General features: G+C 36.9%; 1 protein-coding gene across 4 annotated transcripts in view; it reads left to right on the top strand.

Moving 5' to 3' along the window:
* Nucleotides 1-15,438, top strand: part of LOC579761 (tyrosine-protein phosphatase 99A) — an 81,926-nt gene that overhangs the window by 17,330 nt on the left and 49,158 nt on the right. For all 4 annotated transcript variants that reach the window (XM_030972531.1, XM_030972529.1, XM_030972530.1 and 1 more), the window contains 3 exons: nucleotides 57-177; nucleotides 7,929-8,114; nucleotides 8,475-8,570. In XM_030972531.1, coding sequence (XP_030828391.1) covers nucleotides 57-177; nucleotides 7,929-8,114; nucleotides 8,475-8,570 — 403 coding nt within the window. The remainder of the gene's footprint in view (nucleotides 1-56; nucleotides 178-7,928; nucleotides 8,115-8,474; nucleotides 8,571-15,438) is intronic.

Genomic DNA, 15,438 nt, shown 5'->3' with positions numbered 1-15,438 from the left:
ATCCATTATTTTAACCCTTTCTAATTCATCCCAAAATGGTTTCTTTATTTTAACAGAGCACAGTAATAACCAACAGAAAACCCTTCACTCTGTACATCGTCACCATAGCTGTTGTGAACAGTGCTAATGAGACTGGTCCATTCAGTCCTACAGTCAACACTTCTACAGATGAATCAGGTAAGAACATTACGGCTCATTCAGATATCAAGTGGTACACCATTGTTTATTTAACAACGTTTAAATGATTGGCAGCTGGTTGCAAGTGACATCATCACACAGACATACTTTCTTCAGTGCAATTTGTTTTGTGGGGCATGCTTATGAAGCTGGGCTCCCATTCTTAGTCCCAAACGAGAGGAAATGTCTTGTTTACTCCGACATGATTATGTTTGAAATTCAATCAGTACTGGGGTAATCTGGGACAACGCTAATTCTCTGCGTTATCTTGGACATTCCATGATCTGCAATAGGTAATCTTGAAAAATGAGGACAAATAATTCATAACAAACACAAAACGTAATATTCTCTAAGAATAATAGTGGAACCACTTGTCTGATAGAGAATTCTTTAGTTTGATTCGAGTTTGAATCAATTTATCATAATCATTTCATCAACATATTTGAGGAGTAGGAATAATATCATCATGCTTCATCGAATGTTCATACAGTGAAAGCCATTTTGAAGACCACATAAGGACACTAAGGAAAGTATTCTTTATAGACAGGTGGTCTTTAGTACAGGTTTAATTAATACAGGTTTCAATAAAAACTCTACTTTAAGGAATAGAATTAATATGGTTTTATGGACAGGCGGTCTTAATGTACATGTAAAAGTAGTCAGTGAAGCAGGTTTGGTTGTTCAACATGTGTCTGTTTGTGAGGCAGGAGTATTTCTTTGTGCATAATGCTTTGTATGCGGCACAGTTGTCTGGTTGGTTGTAGGACGAGCTTCATCATCGCCTTGAATAGAATACTATAATATTTAGGATTGTGATTAATCTGGAGAAGAGCAGAGGAGAAAGCCCAGGGGACCCTGGCATTCAGCCACGTCTGATCCAGTTAGATTAACCCTACGCCTCTCTAGAACTCGCTTCAAGCCCCCTCTGTAGCAAGCTAAATATAGACTCCATTCCCCTTCTCCTCTGCTTTAAGTCTATGTAGTATAATGAAGGGCCACTAACATGGGATAATCTGCACTATATCTAGAACACTCTCTGAAACTCTATAATGCAATAAATTTACAAACTACCCCTCCCCCTCCCTCAGTCCAGATGGATTAATCCTATTCCCATCTCAAACACAACCCAAAGTCCTCTGTAACAAGATAAGTATAGATACCAACTGTTTGATTCGGATAATGTCTATGCCTCTATAGAACACAATGAAAGCCCCTTTCTACAAGCCTTCCCATAGTTTAACCCTTTTTTCCTCTCTATTACACACTCTAAACTTCTTGTTGAGATGGCAAATATAGCCCCCACCATCTAGTTGTATGAACTCTGTTCCATTGTAGAATTTAATTGAAGCCCTTCTGTAACATTAGAAATATACATACACCAGCTCCCCGTTATCCGGTTTTAACTTGGTGCCTCTCAAGCGCACAATATATCCCTCTGTAACATGATGAATAGTGTTTGCACATGTACGTGCCCCCACCCCCTCCCCCTTCACTGGTCTAGTTAGATTATCAAACCTTATGCCTTTATAGAACATACTTCAATTATAACACTCCAAATATAGATGATGTTCCCTTTTTCTCCCTCCTGTTATGTTCCAAGTTGATGGAGTCTAACCAAGAACCAAAGTCATATTAATCGAATGCAAGTAACTTAAAATATATGGAGAAATGTACATATACATGGGTTGAAAAGTAATGCTCTGTAATGGAGCTGTTTAGTCTGGAAAAAAATAACATTTATCTTTCTTTTCTTTCTGAATTGCACATACACATAAATATTCAGATATATAGGAACCACCGAGTCAATATTGCTATAATTTAAATTAAATTAAAGAAAGATAACATTTTCAGAGTGACCTCTGTTATCACGATGCACACAGGGGGATCTGCCACACGGAAGCATATATGTTTTCTAACAAAACGCTTGAATACCTGGCAATGTTTAAAGCTAACCCAGTAGCAAACATGGTATCTGCTCCAGCAAATTTCCATGATAGTCTTGCAATGGGCTCCCCATTTCACACCATGCTATTGAGATACAACTTATGTAGAGAACGTAGCTTCATTTTCTACATGTAAAGACTTGGTACAGGGTTTGATTCTTGAGACTAGCCATGGATATCAGCTAGAGGGAGTCCTCTTCAGATGTGGGCTTAATCTCATTTGAGTCTTGATGCCCAGCGATAGATAGCCTTGATACTGAAGGATAATTATGCCAAGTCCTATTTACCTGCAACAAGGCTTATTCAAGCGAACTGCTGGAGAGGAAATACTGTGTGACCTATTCAGGGACCCTCTGAGCAAACTTGTAGTCTCTTAAAACCAAGATTAGATATCAGGGGTGGATCAAGGATTCCAGAAGTGGCGAGAGAGAGAGGAAGGGGTGCAATTCTAAACAAATGACAAAAACAATGTGTGAAAGGGGGAATGAATACCAAATTGGGGGGGGGGGGCACATTTTCTAATTCTGTTCTTATTCTGTTTGGGTATTAGAAGGAGAGGGGTCATGGGCTGTTTGTGCACCCCCAGCCCCCCCCCCCCCCCCCCACACATGCACACCTAGGATGTAGCCTCATAATGATATGACATTGCTCTACCTTGACTCATCAGCTTGCATGTGCTTATGACGTTAAACAAGTTTATTTCTAACACCTTTATGCTATAAGGTGATCTACATCAGTGCACATTGTATGCAAGGCTTACTAACATGTACATCAAAAACGATGCTATTATGTTTTTTTGTTTGTCTTTAATGAACATAAATATTCAACATTACTTTCTACAGAACTTTTGGGGTTCGGAAGGGGGGCTACATGTATGAAAATGTTTTATGGTTTACCCTAAATTCCTTTGAATTTGGACATACCGGTAGTATAAGTAGTTTTAATGAAGTTATTCCTTTTATTCTTTTTTTAATTTAGTTTTTCTGTTGATCTTCACAACAATGGAATAGATGTAATGAACAGATGTTAGATATACATTGTTCAAATCAAAGCTAATTTTTTCATGGTTTCAATGGCGATTGGGGTTAGCTTGGGTGACCATGTGTTAAGTTTAATGATTTGACATTGCAATTTCCAAAAAAGAGTGACAACGATTAATCAAGAACATAATTGAAGGATACATAATCATATGACTGGCCTGATCTGGTGTGAATACATGTATGAATATTCATGAGCACCCCCATGATATGGGCTTCTCTTTCCGACTACAGCTAAGAGCAACACGTAGTGTATGTCATGGCAGGATTTGGTGTGACTATGAATATTCATAAGCACCCTTATGGTCTGGGCATGTCTTCTAGACTACAGCTAGTAAGTAATTTAGTGTTAACAAAATCACTTGGTTCTGATGGAACTTAATGGGTTTTGCGCATTATTTTATATTAAAGAAAAGTGTAGTTGCTGCCAGAAGGGGAATTCCAATTTTAGAAATGACTCATTACATTGTTCTGGTAATACCTGACTTTCCTCTACAAAATACATGTATGTACAAGTATGAACACACAGTAGAATGGCTTGTCGATCACTCAGTGAACTTGCTACCCACAGACAGTTATAAGATTCACTCAAACTGAAATGATGTAGAAAACTGATAGCAATGAAGAATGAAGCCTTGGAAGGAAAGAAAGAGATTAAAAAAAATTAACCTTGCAATATAGAATGAAAAATTAAAAAAGCATTTATGTATTTTATGTCTGTGATACACTTTCAAACCCATAAGGCCTGTCTGTATACAGGATGTACAAAGTTTGTGTCTTCCATGAGATATTGTGATCCTTTTGATAAGCACAAAATAATTTTTGTAAGGAGACTTTCTGCATCCAATTAAACTTTCATAGATTATATATATATATATATATATTTTTTTTTTTTTTCAGTAAAGAGTCATATTTCCAAGTTGAACTATCTTTTAAAGTCGGTACTTCATGAAATAAAGCTGTTCATAAAAATAAAAAAATGTGAGCATTTAGCCAATTTGTGAATCAAGTATGATAGGAGGGTTGTATGTTAAATGAGAACAAAATAAATATTGTGGCCTCTATTTCTATTAATATAGCCATTTTTGCACTGTATCATCGGTCTGCCTGAAGAAATGCTCCTGGATGAATACAAACAATTAGTGTTTTGTCGTCATTAATTCTCCATTTACAGCCACCCTCATTGATGCTTTGTATGGTTATTAACAGCAGACATAATGAATTAAATAGCGATCAACAAATTTGATGCATCCGTGAAATTTTGTTGCACAGTTTGAAGGAAGTGATCAATGTGAAACGTGATTAGAAACGTGTCTCTGGCTGTGTGTAGACAGAGACGACAGGCTAGTATCTCCCCCTAACACGGAGATCAAGTCGCAGGATATATGACAGACGAAGACGGATGATGTAACCCCTCTTCTAAGCCCTGCCATCCCGCTGGGCTCCCATTCTCGGTCCCAAACGAGAGGAAATGTCTTGTTTACTCCGACATGATTATGTTTGAAATTCAATCAATCCGGGGGAAATCTAGGACAGAGCTAATTCTCTGCGTTATCTTAGACATTCCATCTTCGGGGGTTATGGTCTTAATAGGATCTTCTGCAGGACCATCTGTATTATGTTCTCAGTGTTACTCTATACCAGTTCTCTGTTTCATCTCCTGAGCTGACCTCCTGTCTAGGGATGTATGGAGGCTGGGATTAGCAACGGGTAGCTTAACGGCAAAGATATTTTGTAAGCTGTCTTTCCTCCCTATTCAACATGTGTGGATCTGGAAGGAAGATGCATATTTAGATAACATGAAAGAGAAACATTCTTTACATTCATGTACCTTCAGTATTAACATAAATGGTCGGATTAGAGAATGTTAACATTCAGACACTGGAGTTAAGTTTTTTATGTCCTTTTTTTAGGGTGTAGGGACTTTACTTACATATAAGTAAAGATAATCATGTTATTTTTATCATTAAAGGCTGAAAAAGAGAAAAATGAGAGAAATAATAATAATAATAATAATAATAATAATATTTAGCTTTTATATAGCGCTTATCACAAATGTCTCTAAACGCTTTACAAATATATTAGTACCCCGGTCATTGGATTCAGTGCTTGCCCGCACACACTGTGTGCACAATCTCCACTCCCTGGGGAGCATTCCAGCCAGGCGTTACTGAGGTAAAGAGGTAACAAGTTATGTGCATTCTTTTAAAAATCATGAACAATCCTTTGATACTGTTCCTAGGCCCATAGCAACTACCTATTATAGAATGACAAATAGTGAACATTGGTAAGTACATGTAGGACGAAATTACACTTGTAAATTTCTCCCCCTTCCCAGCATAGATTTCTATCTACAACACATTGAGTTAATGTTCATCATTAATCCTAGTTGTTTTTCAATAATGATAAAGCGTAATTACTAAAAATATCCTTAGGAGACCAACCCCTACCCTCTTCCTATCAACAACCTCAAAAACAAAAGATGGACTAAAATAACATTCATTCATTAATGAAATACCTCCCTTTCTTCCTTGCTGCGGTCCCCTTCCAACTAAATGATTAATTTATGGTTGTATATGATTGATGCGAGTGTAAAGGGATGCGCTGATCAACAGGAAGGAATTGATCTAATGGCAATCAGCCCTGTTTTTCAGCTATTCTCATGGTGCACTCATTCTACGTCACTCAGTTGGGGCTGTGCAGCCATTTGCAGCTGTTTACGTACTGACTGATGAGGGGGCTTCTCTACACCCTGCTCCCGGCCCTCTTCACATCTGTCATATCGCCAAGAATATAATTTGGGGGCACACTGCTTTAAGCCCAAAGCACACTCAGCATAACATCTAACTAACAAGTCATGTTCTATTATGAGCTCATTTCGCATTCATCATTTATAAGCTGTTCATCATTTATTTATGCATAAGCTGAGGTAAAAAAAAAATCTTGAGAATGTTATTCTAGATGTTGAGATGGAAAAAAAAAAACCTTAAAAAAACCCCCCATATTTATGCTCCTAAGCTATCCGACAAGCTATGCTGAACTTTTGGGTGAGGAGGGGGAGGGTGGGGGGGGGGGGGGGGGGGGGAGGGTGGCAGGAGGGCTAAAGCATTACTGCATGAGCATGTACACTGTACAACCCACCTATATGCACCCACGTAGTTGTGCAGTGTGTTCACTTTAAGATAAAAATACATCTTTCCCAATAATGTTAACAAAAATAAAAAATTATTTGCAAATATACACGTGACAGTGATATTTCAAGGATAGTTGGATGTTCTAGACAGCAACCATTTGCCATATGTGAACAGGAATCATGTGTTTGCATATTTGTTGCGATATCAAGCTAGCGTAGGATGTTTCACATTAGGATATTTTGATATTTTCCCATTCTGACCTTCAATGTTATTAGATTGTATTCCTTTCATTTCCATGCTTTGCGTGATCATAAAGCAACAACATTTTATATGCTATGTGTACATTTATGTACCTCCATGTATATTTAAACAAAGTAGAGAAATTACAATATTGCCACATTAAAAAATAAGTGGACTATATAACCTGGATATTGTATTTGTTATTTCTTGTTTAAGGGTTATATTTGATTTTTACAAATTTACAGGATGTAGGATACATTATAGCAGTTCATGCATGCAGCAGGAGTAGTCATTTTGAAAAGGAAGTAGAGATATTGGAAGAAAACATATTTTGAAACAGAAAAATTTAATTAAGAAATATAAAGTTTTATAATGAAATGATACTTTTTTATTTGTTGGAGCTTTTTTGGTATTTGCTGTTATCGAAAACAAAACAAAAAGATTTTCTCACAGCAAATTTGCATTTTAGATGTCTGATTCTATTTTCCAACATTATCATGATAGAAATAGTTCACAGAACCATGTGTACTCTGTTGAGTTCAATCTCCTTATTCGTCTTCAAATACTCGTCTTTAAATACATCACATAATCTCTCCTTTCTTGGCTTATAACCCCTATGTCCTATAAAAACACTAAATGCATCACACATCATTTCGGGTGTAGTGAGCACAAACGTCCCATGTCCTGCTATGGCATTGTGTTGAACAACAGATGGCAGTGTTCAATTTACTATTCTGGAATGTTTGAGAACCTTCATAAAGTACTCATGTTATGATCAAGATGATTGTAAGCTATCTCTTTCTTGTTGGGATATTCAGTCTCCATGTACCGTAGACTTCATATCTTATATTAATGCCAAGTCAAGATCTTATTTTTTATCAATGCACCCGAGTGCCTAGAGAGCAAGTTTGTGATTACAAATGGGTTCCAAGGAACCTACAGCAGTGTGTCCTAAGTGATGGATAGGTAATAGAAGGATGAATGCCTTACTCAAAGGCACAAGTAACTGCCTTTGGTCTCAAACTTGGGCTACTATCTTTTCCAAAATTAATTCTGTTCATTGAGCTATTAGTAAGTCATGAGCAGATATGCTAGTGTATGAAAGACCCTCATCAAATACTGGTTAACGTTCTATATAGAAAGAGCCCCCATCTATAAAAAAAAAAAAAAAATAATAAGTTTTCATTGAATACTTTTTGTCATTGAAGCCTGTACAAAAACAACTTGTACACAAGGACCATCTTAATGTAAAAACCGCCATGACGATCATATTTATTTTTTCCGCTGAGTGGTCTTTATATATATAGGTTTCACTGTAATACATTATCCTAGAGCATTCATCTGAAATCATTAGATTAAACTTTGGAATTTAAAAAAATCTTTCCTTTTCACAACAGTTCCAGGCCCACCTCACGGTGTGATCCAGGTGGGTAAGAACCCAAGAAGTCTTCAAGTCTTCTGGAACAAACCAAACCTCCAGAATGGCAAGATCCTCTTCTACTACGCCTACATCAGGAGGAGGGACTCTTTCTTCTGGAGTCGGTTCAAGACCAGCAAGCAGCATCACCTCTTCTTGGGACTAGGTAAGGTCAAAGGTCACTATAAAGCCCAGCAATCAGTAGAAAATGTCATGCCTGTAATATCGACCAATCGGAGGCCTAAAATCTTCATATGCAGTACACTGTATATAATGGCTACTACCTTTGACTTTTTCAGAAGGTCCTAGGGTACGTCCAGGCCAATTTCATATGCCCTGAGTCTATGCATTCAATGTTGTTACAATAAATTTGTTGGATCAGCTTGGCAAAGGGACATGGGACTTTATGCTGTACAAAGAAATAGACTTATTTCTACCAGATGACAGTAGGGGATGTACTTAATGTTTGGTCGATGCAACTATTTATATTTATGAAAAAATTGTTAAAATTTGTATCATTTTGCAGAGGTGTTCACTGACTACATCATCAAGGTATCAGCCTCCACCAATGCTGGAGAAGGACCAAACAGTACTGCTCTCTTTGAGAAGACAGATGTAACAGGTAAGGGTTTCCTCACAAAATGTTAGGTGTGATGAGGGGGCAAGGACTCAGTCAATATCAAACTGTTTTCACATTATACAGTAGGCTTGCGGTTGCACCATGTGAGAGAAAGGGAGGATTGGGAAGTCATGTTGCCTAGGAAATAACTCTGTCACACTGTGATGTCTGGTGGCAGAGAGGGCGCTATTTACACTCAAATGAATAGCTCGTATTTAGTCCCTTCTCACACTTTCAGTCCTTTTGTCACCTTCCTAGGCTGGTTATGGATGGATGGATGTGTCATTGTGTATGTTTAAAAACCTTGTTCACACCTCACATGCTGAACTGATTAAAATAAGCTGCTACGGCATAATGAAATTACCTAAGTGTACTTCACTTCTCTTCTTACACACTGATAAGTCATGATACTCGGAGCCTTTGTTGCCGGCAGCTACTGCTTTCACAGTCTCTTAGTTGGTTTACTGAGTTCAGTGTGAATGAAGGGTAATGTTGCAACAAACAGGAGGATATTTTGTTGGTCATAGATCTCTCATTTCCTTCCTCTTGCATGCACAGGAAAAGGCAAAGTACATAATTTTTGTTTTCTTCGTTCCATTTTTTTTTTTGCGAGTTGATTTATGGTTTCATGGGTTAAAAAGTATTATCAGAGATTAGCCATCAGTCAAAATGTTTACTCAATTTTCGGGTCTCAAGTATTAGTTTTCTGCTTTCAGAGTTCTTAAGAATTATGAGATTTAGTCAAGTCAGTAATATAATTATGCTGAAGCGTTAATTTTTGTCTTCATATTTTTTGAATTTTGAATTCCTTAACATACAAGAGGAGCTGTCAGAGTTGTTGTTGCTCTCATTTTGCAGCATGTTGTTTATGATCAATAGATGAATAGATTTGAAATAATGCCGCAACTGTCATTTGCTTTTTTTTGGGTATGTGAACTGAAAGAAAATCTGTGAACATAGTTTGAATTTTAGTTCAAGAATTCTATACACTCCTTGTTAAAAGCAGTCTTACTTATTGACTAAACTTGAACCTTTGAACGCCTTTATTCTTGCCTATAAAATTGTGTCCCATTTTCTGCCTACTACCTAATGGAAGCAAGGGATACAAAACAAAACATGTAATCGATACCCCAATGAATTAATGATTATTAATAATATGAAAATAATGAAGGGCTTTCGATCATGTAGAATGTCTTGATTCTATCTTCTAAAGCAGTAAGGGACCACTCCTCATAACATCAAAATGGAGTTGAGTCACATCTCAAAACCATCTTCTTCACAAAAACAATTTTATTTCAGCCCTGATTGATATGTGATTAGAAGAGAAATCCAACCAAATGGAATACTTCCTTTAGTATTTTGATATTGAATAGAGCAGCATCATTCATCGCAAGGATTTGATCGTAATTCTAGGTGAGAGTAAGGATAAAAGATTCCTTGATGATTAATTTATGAGGGCACACAAAATCTTTGTTTCTTCTTTCCAGACGTGGACCTCGACCTTCATGCCTGTTGTAGGAAGATTACTTTCTTTCTACCCTTCTTAAAAAGCTAGCATAAGAGAGAAGACTGTATACATCTTAAAAGATTCAAGATGTACTTGTTTGTACATATGGAGGTGTAAATGCAATGCTCATGGCCTCTTTTATATTGAAGCTTCATTTTAGAACCTCTTAAATAGGCTAGTCTTACAATCATGTACATGCAGGTGGGATATCAGAAAATGATAGCCCAAAATGACTTGAGTAACAAACTAAGTTTTTAAAAATAGTATATGCATTCAAGATTCGAGAACGGCATTCAAGAATGGCAAAGAATTCTATAATATATTTATGATATCTATTCATGCCCTCTGTCTATTTTGCGCTTCTTTTGCAATTAGAAATAAAGTTCCCATACCCTCCAATATTTGTGCTAACTCCAAGATCAAACCAAAGACTTCCTTCAAGACTACAGTATCTTTATTTTTAGACTGCAGGACTAAGGAGGCTCTTACTAATTCCAAACTTGCATGAATCAATGATGTCCTTGCAGAGGTGTCCGTAATGTGATAGAAATCCTTCAAGAGTTTAATTTATGTATTTTCCCCTTCTAAGTTCGCACCCAGGGATAGATACTAGGGCCTCTACTTTTTAAATATATAATAGGTTTCTCTCAATAAGGTCAGCCAGTAGTGAATTAACATGAATAACATACAGGTACATATGTTAAAAATAGAGGTAAAGAATTTATATTTTTTAAGTTGCAGCAAAGAGTATTGGGTTTCTAAGTCACATATATATTGATTAAACATTTCATCTACAGTTGCCCCCTCTTCACCCAGGTGAAATAATTCAGCTCTGGATTGGAAGTATGTCTTTCAAAACTTTATGGACAGTATGATTGGGTAGCTTAGTGAAACAGAGAGGTAGAGAGAGAGAGGTAGAGAGAGAGAGAGAGAGAGAGAGTGAGAGAGAGAGAGAGAGAGAGAGAGAGAGAGAGGGAGAGAGAGAGAGAGAAGACAAAAACAAGTCGGTCACAAGACATTTACGAGGCTGTGAAGCCTAAGTGTTGTAGTTGTCACTTATGTGTAGAATGCGGACAAAGACGACATGACAGCCCTGTGGCTGTGTCTAGGGCGATGATAACCCTCGTAGGAAATTAAGTATTACCTGTACTGCTGTACACACATAAGAGCACATGACTTAAGACAAGTAAATGTAGGTGAAGGATGAATTCAGACAGGGGCTGTATACATACATGTATGACTTATTGGAAATCTCACAAATTTGTTTGATTTTTGTTTAGCTTGACTTTATCTGTGCCTCAAGACATTTTACATGTACCTTGATAGACATTGGTCCATTTTATTTGAAAATTAAAAACTGTGTTTAGGCTCAGTTTAAAATTGAGTCTGACAAAGAAATTTAGACTGAGCTGTAGGTTTTTCCTGGTTTATCATGACTTTAGTCCTTGTGGTAGGAGTAACCAAAACATAATGACTCAATTAATTTGCAACCTTAATTACACTTGTGTAAAATACAGTGCGAAATAATGCAAATATAATTTATAGTCTTGCTAGGATGTAATTATTGTTTGAAATGTGAAACTGATTTTAAAATAATTGCCTCTCTGGGTAATTAAGAGCAATGATTAGGACGATTGTTGATTTGATTGTCTGAACATGTTATATATCTATAGTATTATACCATTTGATGCTCAATGCACTCCAGTATTAAGCTGGCTCTAGCTCTGAAACAAATTCTATTGCTCACAGTATTCAAGGAATCCCTTCCTACCAAGTATCCACTTTACTACACCAGGATGGAGAGTGGCAAGTGTATTAAAATGCCCTGCCATATGATACAAGCATTGTACCAAAGCTTGACCCAATGACCCTAGCTCCTCATGTATAGTGTATACCCCTCTAGACTCAATTGCCTCTTCCCATCTCGTCATATTTCTATTAAAGATGCGAGCATTCTAAGAGCAAACCAATTTCATGTGACCTTTATATTTTCCATAAAGGAATAAAAACAAATGTAAAAATTCACAAATCATTTATACTTTTACCAGTGCTCAACCTTGTCTTAATCGATGCAAATGTGAAGTTATGAATGTTTACAATGCTTTACAGAGGTCAAGTGCTCTAGAGGTTATCCTGGACAGCAAATAGTTATCCTGGACACCGGGCATGGTGGCTCAGTCGTTAGAGCGCCCGCCTCATGAACGGGAGGTCGTGGGTTTGAACCCCGGCCGAGTCATACCAAAGACTTATAACAATGGGACCTTCTGCCTTCTAGCTAGGCGCTCAGCATATTAGATTGGAGAAGGGTAGTAATAACATATTATGTTATGCAGGGCCCGCTAGAAGAACAGTTTTATAACTGAAGTGGCTACCCTGGGTAAACAAAAGTTATTATTATTATTATTATTATTATAAATAGTAGATTGAAAGTAGAACTAAAACCACATCAACAAAACAAACCAACTAATCAAAAGTAGAGAAAAGGTATTTAGTTAACTAATTAGGTGTTGTAATTAGGTCTTACCCTGGTTTCCATTGTTATTATTTCCTTCCTTTGTAGACTTGAGTCTGCCTAAAACTATAACACTATTAACACATTAGGTCTCAAGCAGCTTCTGGAAAATATCAATAAACTGTGTCATCTATTTGTCTCCAGCATGCATATTCCAGACATGCTATCTCACATAGAAATAGTTTTAAAAATTGGGAAAGTGTCTTGGTAAATTGAAGCTATGATCTGTTGTTTATTCCGTTTTATAAGATGAAGAAGTGGATCCTAATCAAATGATTGGTTGAGAGCGCACACATGACCAGGCATTTATTTTGCCTAACACATAATGTTACTAATGACCGGTCATTAGTATACAAATATTAACTGTTTATGACCAACATCCAATTACAGAGCAGTCTATATTTGTTTTATATACCTCCACCTTTTCATTGATTCATGATTAGGTCTAGCTTTAGGTCTAGCTTTAGGTCTAGCTCTGACAAAGAAATCCAACATCAAGAGTATTTGCTCCTCACAGTAACAACTAACATATTTACATTCTTTCGAGATTTAATACAGTTATAAATATCCAATGCTAAAAGAAATGGAAAGTTAATGGAATTGTTTTAAGTCTCAGCCCTGGGAGCTAGGTCTGTTTTGTTGCTCATAATGTATTCCTTCATGTGACTGTGATGATGTCTTATAAAGTTAATTATGCTGAAGGCGGCTGTCTCTCAGGTCCATGGGTATGTCTCTTAAAGAACCATTAACACCTATATCCTTCTAATGGGATTTAATGAAAGAGGTTGTGTACCTTGTGTTACCTTATTTGCTCCTCCCCACTATGTCTCTCTCTCTGTCTGTCTGTCTGTCTGTCTCTGCCGGTCTGTGGCTCTGTATGTCTGTCTCCCTCCACTTTCTTTCCCTCTTTATGACCAGGAATTGATTATTGTCCCTCCCTTCCTTGGATTATCAAAACTAGTATGGTTTTCTGCCATGAGGTGGACAGGTGGGTGCGAATTGTTTCATTTGAGACAGGTCCATTGTCCACATCAGGCAGGTCTCTCCATTTTGTCAGGGTTTCTGAATGGCCACTGGACTATAAATCACATCAGCTTAGGTCTCTTCAGTTAGTCAGGCTTTGCAAATGACTAGAGGACCATTCACATCAGTACATGTCTCTTTGTTTAGTTGAGGTTTCTGAAGGACCTCTGGACTTGATGCGGAATTTTTGTGACAGGTTGCTTTATCTTTTGGACTTTGTTTTGATGAGATTTAGGGTAAGGGATGATATTTCAACCTAGTTTGATGACTTTTTTTTGTGGAGATGGTGCTCTGAGTGTGAATGAAATTCTGAAATCTTTATTAATTAAAACAAACAAAATATTTTACTTGGCTACATACAGTTGCTCAATTGTTTTCGCTGATGATTCTTTAGTTGATGATGATTCAGGGAAAATGGCAGAGTTGTAAGGGTTCAAAATTATGTCAGTTTAGAACTTCCCAAAGTATATCAATACTCTGGCTGCCAAAATTTCTATCATATGCAATACTTAGCTTTGTCAAACATGGATGACAAATTAGTAAATGTATAGGGGAGAGTACTATTAAATACTAGTCCATCAAGCACCTCATACCTGGTCTCTCCATTGAGGCGGGGTTTCTGGTAGGCTGATATCAGAGATTGTTCTTAAAAGTTCTGAACATAAGTTGGGTAGTTGACGATAAGGAATAGTGTTCTTTGGTATATTGGTCACACTTAAAAGGTGGTTGGTGGAATATAACTTTGATGATGGAAAAAGAAAAAATTCTGCAGATGAATTGTCAGCTGCTTGTAGAAAGCTCAAAACATTAAACTGATCTTGTTCTGGTGTGAAATATCTGTGAATAGTTTAATAGTTTATTGTGGACATTGGTGTATATATAAGTATAATGTGTTTGTACGATGTACTTCTATTGAACAGTAACAGGAATATATTTATCTTGGTAAAGAAATCAGAGCCTTCTGTAGGTTACTGCCTTTAAATGTGGCAAAGACCTAAGTATTATCATTTTAATGTGTATTTCAAGCCATACATGATATGGATGAAGTTTTGAAGCTGCATGTATATTAAGCATGATGTGAAAGAGAGACATGGCCACGTTTTCAATTTACATCTTGGAAATAATACCTTGCAGTAAATCCCAGAGAGATTGAAATAAGATCAATTTGGTGTGGTCAAATTTTGTATACGTGAGGTATTTTTGAGGAAATGAAGGATTCTCAACTCCTTCATGTGTATGAGTTCATGAGAACTTTCCTTTCCGAAGCTCTTACTCCCAAATTTAGGATTAGCATTAATCTCAATGTCATGACATTGACTCGATCGATGAGAGTCCATCAAGGCAGGCTGATAGTTTCAACTGAAGTGAATCCATACAGTATTTCACTTGTCTTTCTGACTTACGTGTTGGTCATGAATAGGTGAAGGCAGCCATGGAACACTTGTTCTCTATACCTATCTTTCTAATCCTAGTATTTCATGGTACGGTACCAGAGCTTGATTAATCTGTTGCCCCACATATTTTTGTTCATGTTGGTGATATATGTTTCAAATCGATGGTGTGATTGGTTCAGTCACTTCAGTGTCATGTATTGCTGTGTGCATCATGAATGTATGCAAAGTGCAGGTCTGCCTGTAGGTTTGAAACTCTTGTGCTTCTTGTACATGTATGCATTCATTCTTTTGGGAATTAAAAAAGAAATTGATGTGTATTTTGACAAGTGTTGTTTGGGTCTGATATATGAATTTTAATCCTGGTTCTGCTATTGTTTCCCAAGTTTGTGAACCTGATTCAGGTGCTTTTCTTATGTGGCCTTGTTTTTCTTGTGA

Source organism: Strongylocentrotus purpuratus, unplaced genomic scaffold (assembly GCF_000002235.5).
Source record: "Strongylocentrotus purpuratus isolate Spur 01 unplaced genomic scaffold, Spur_5.0 spur5_scaffold_6, whole genome shotgun sequence".
Classification (NCBI taxonomy): domain Eukaryota; kingdom Metazoa; phylum Echinodermata; class Echinoidea; order Camarodonta; family Strongylocentrotidae; genus Strongylocentrotus; species Strongylocentrotus purpuratus.
This window is presented reverse-complemented; position numbering and strand designations above follow the sequence as displayed.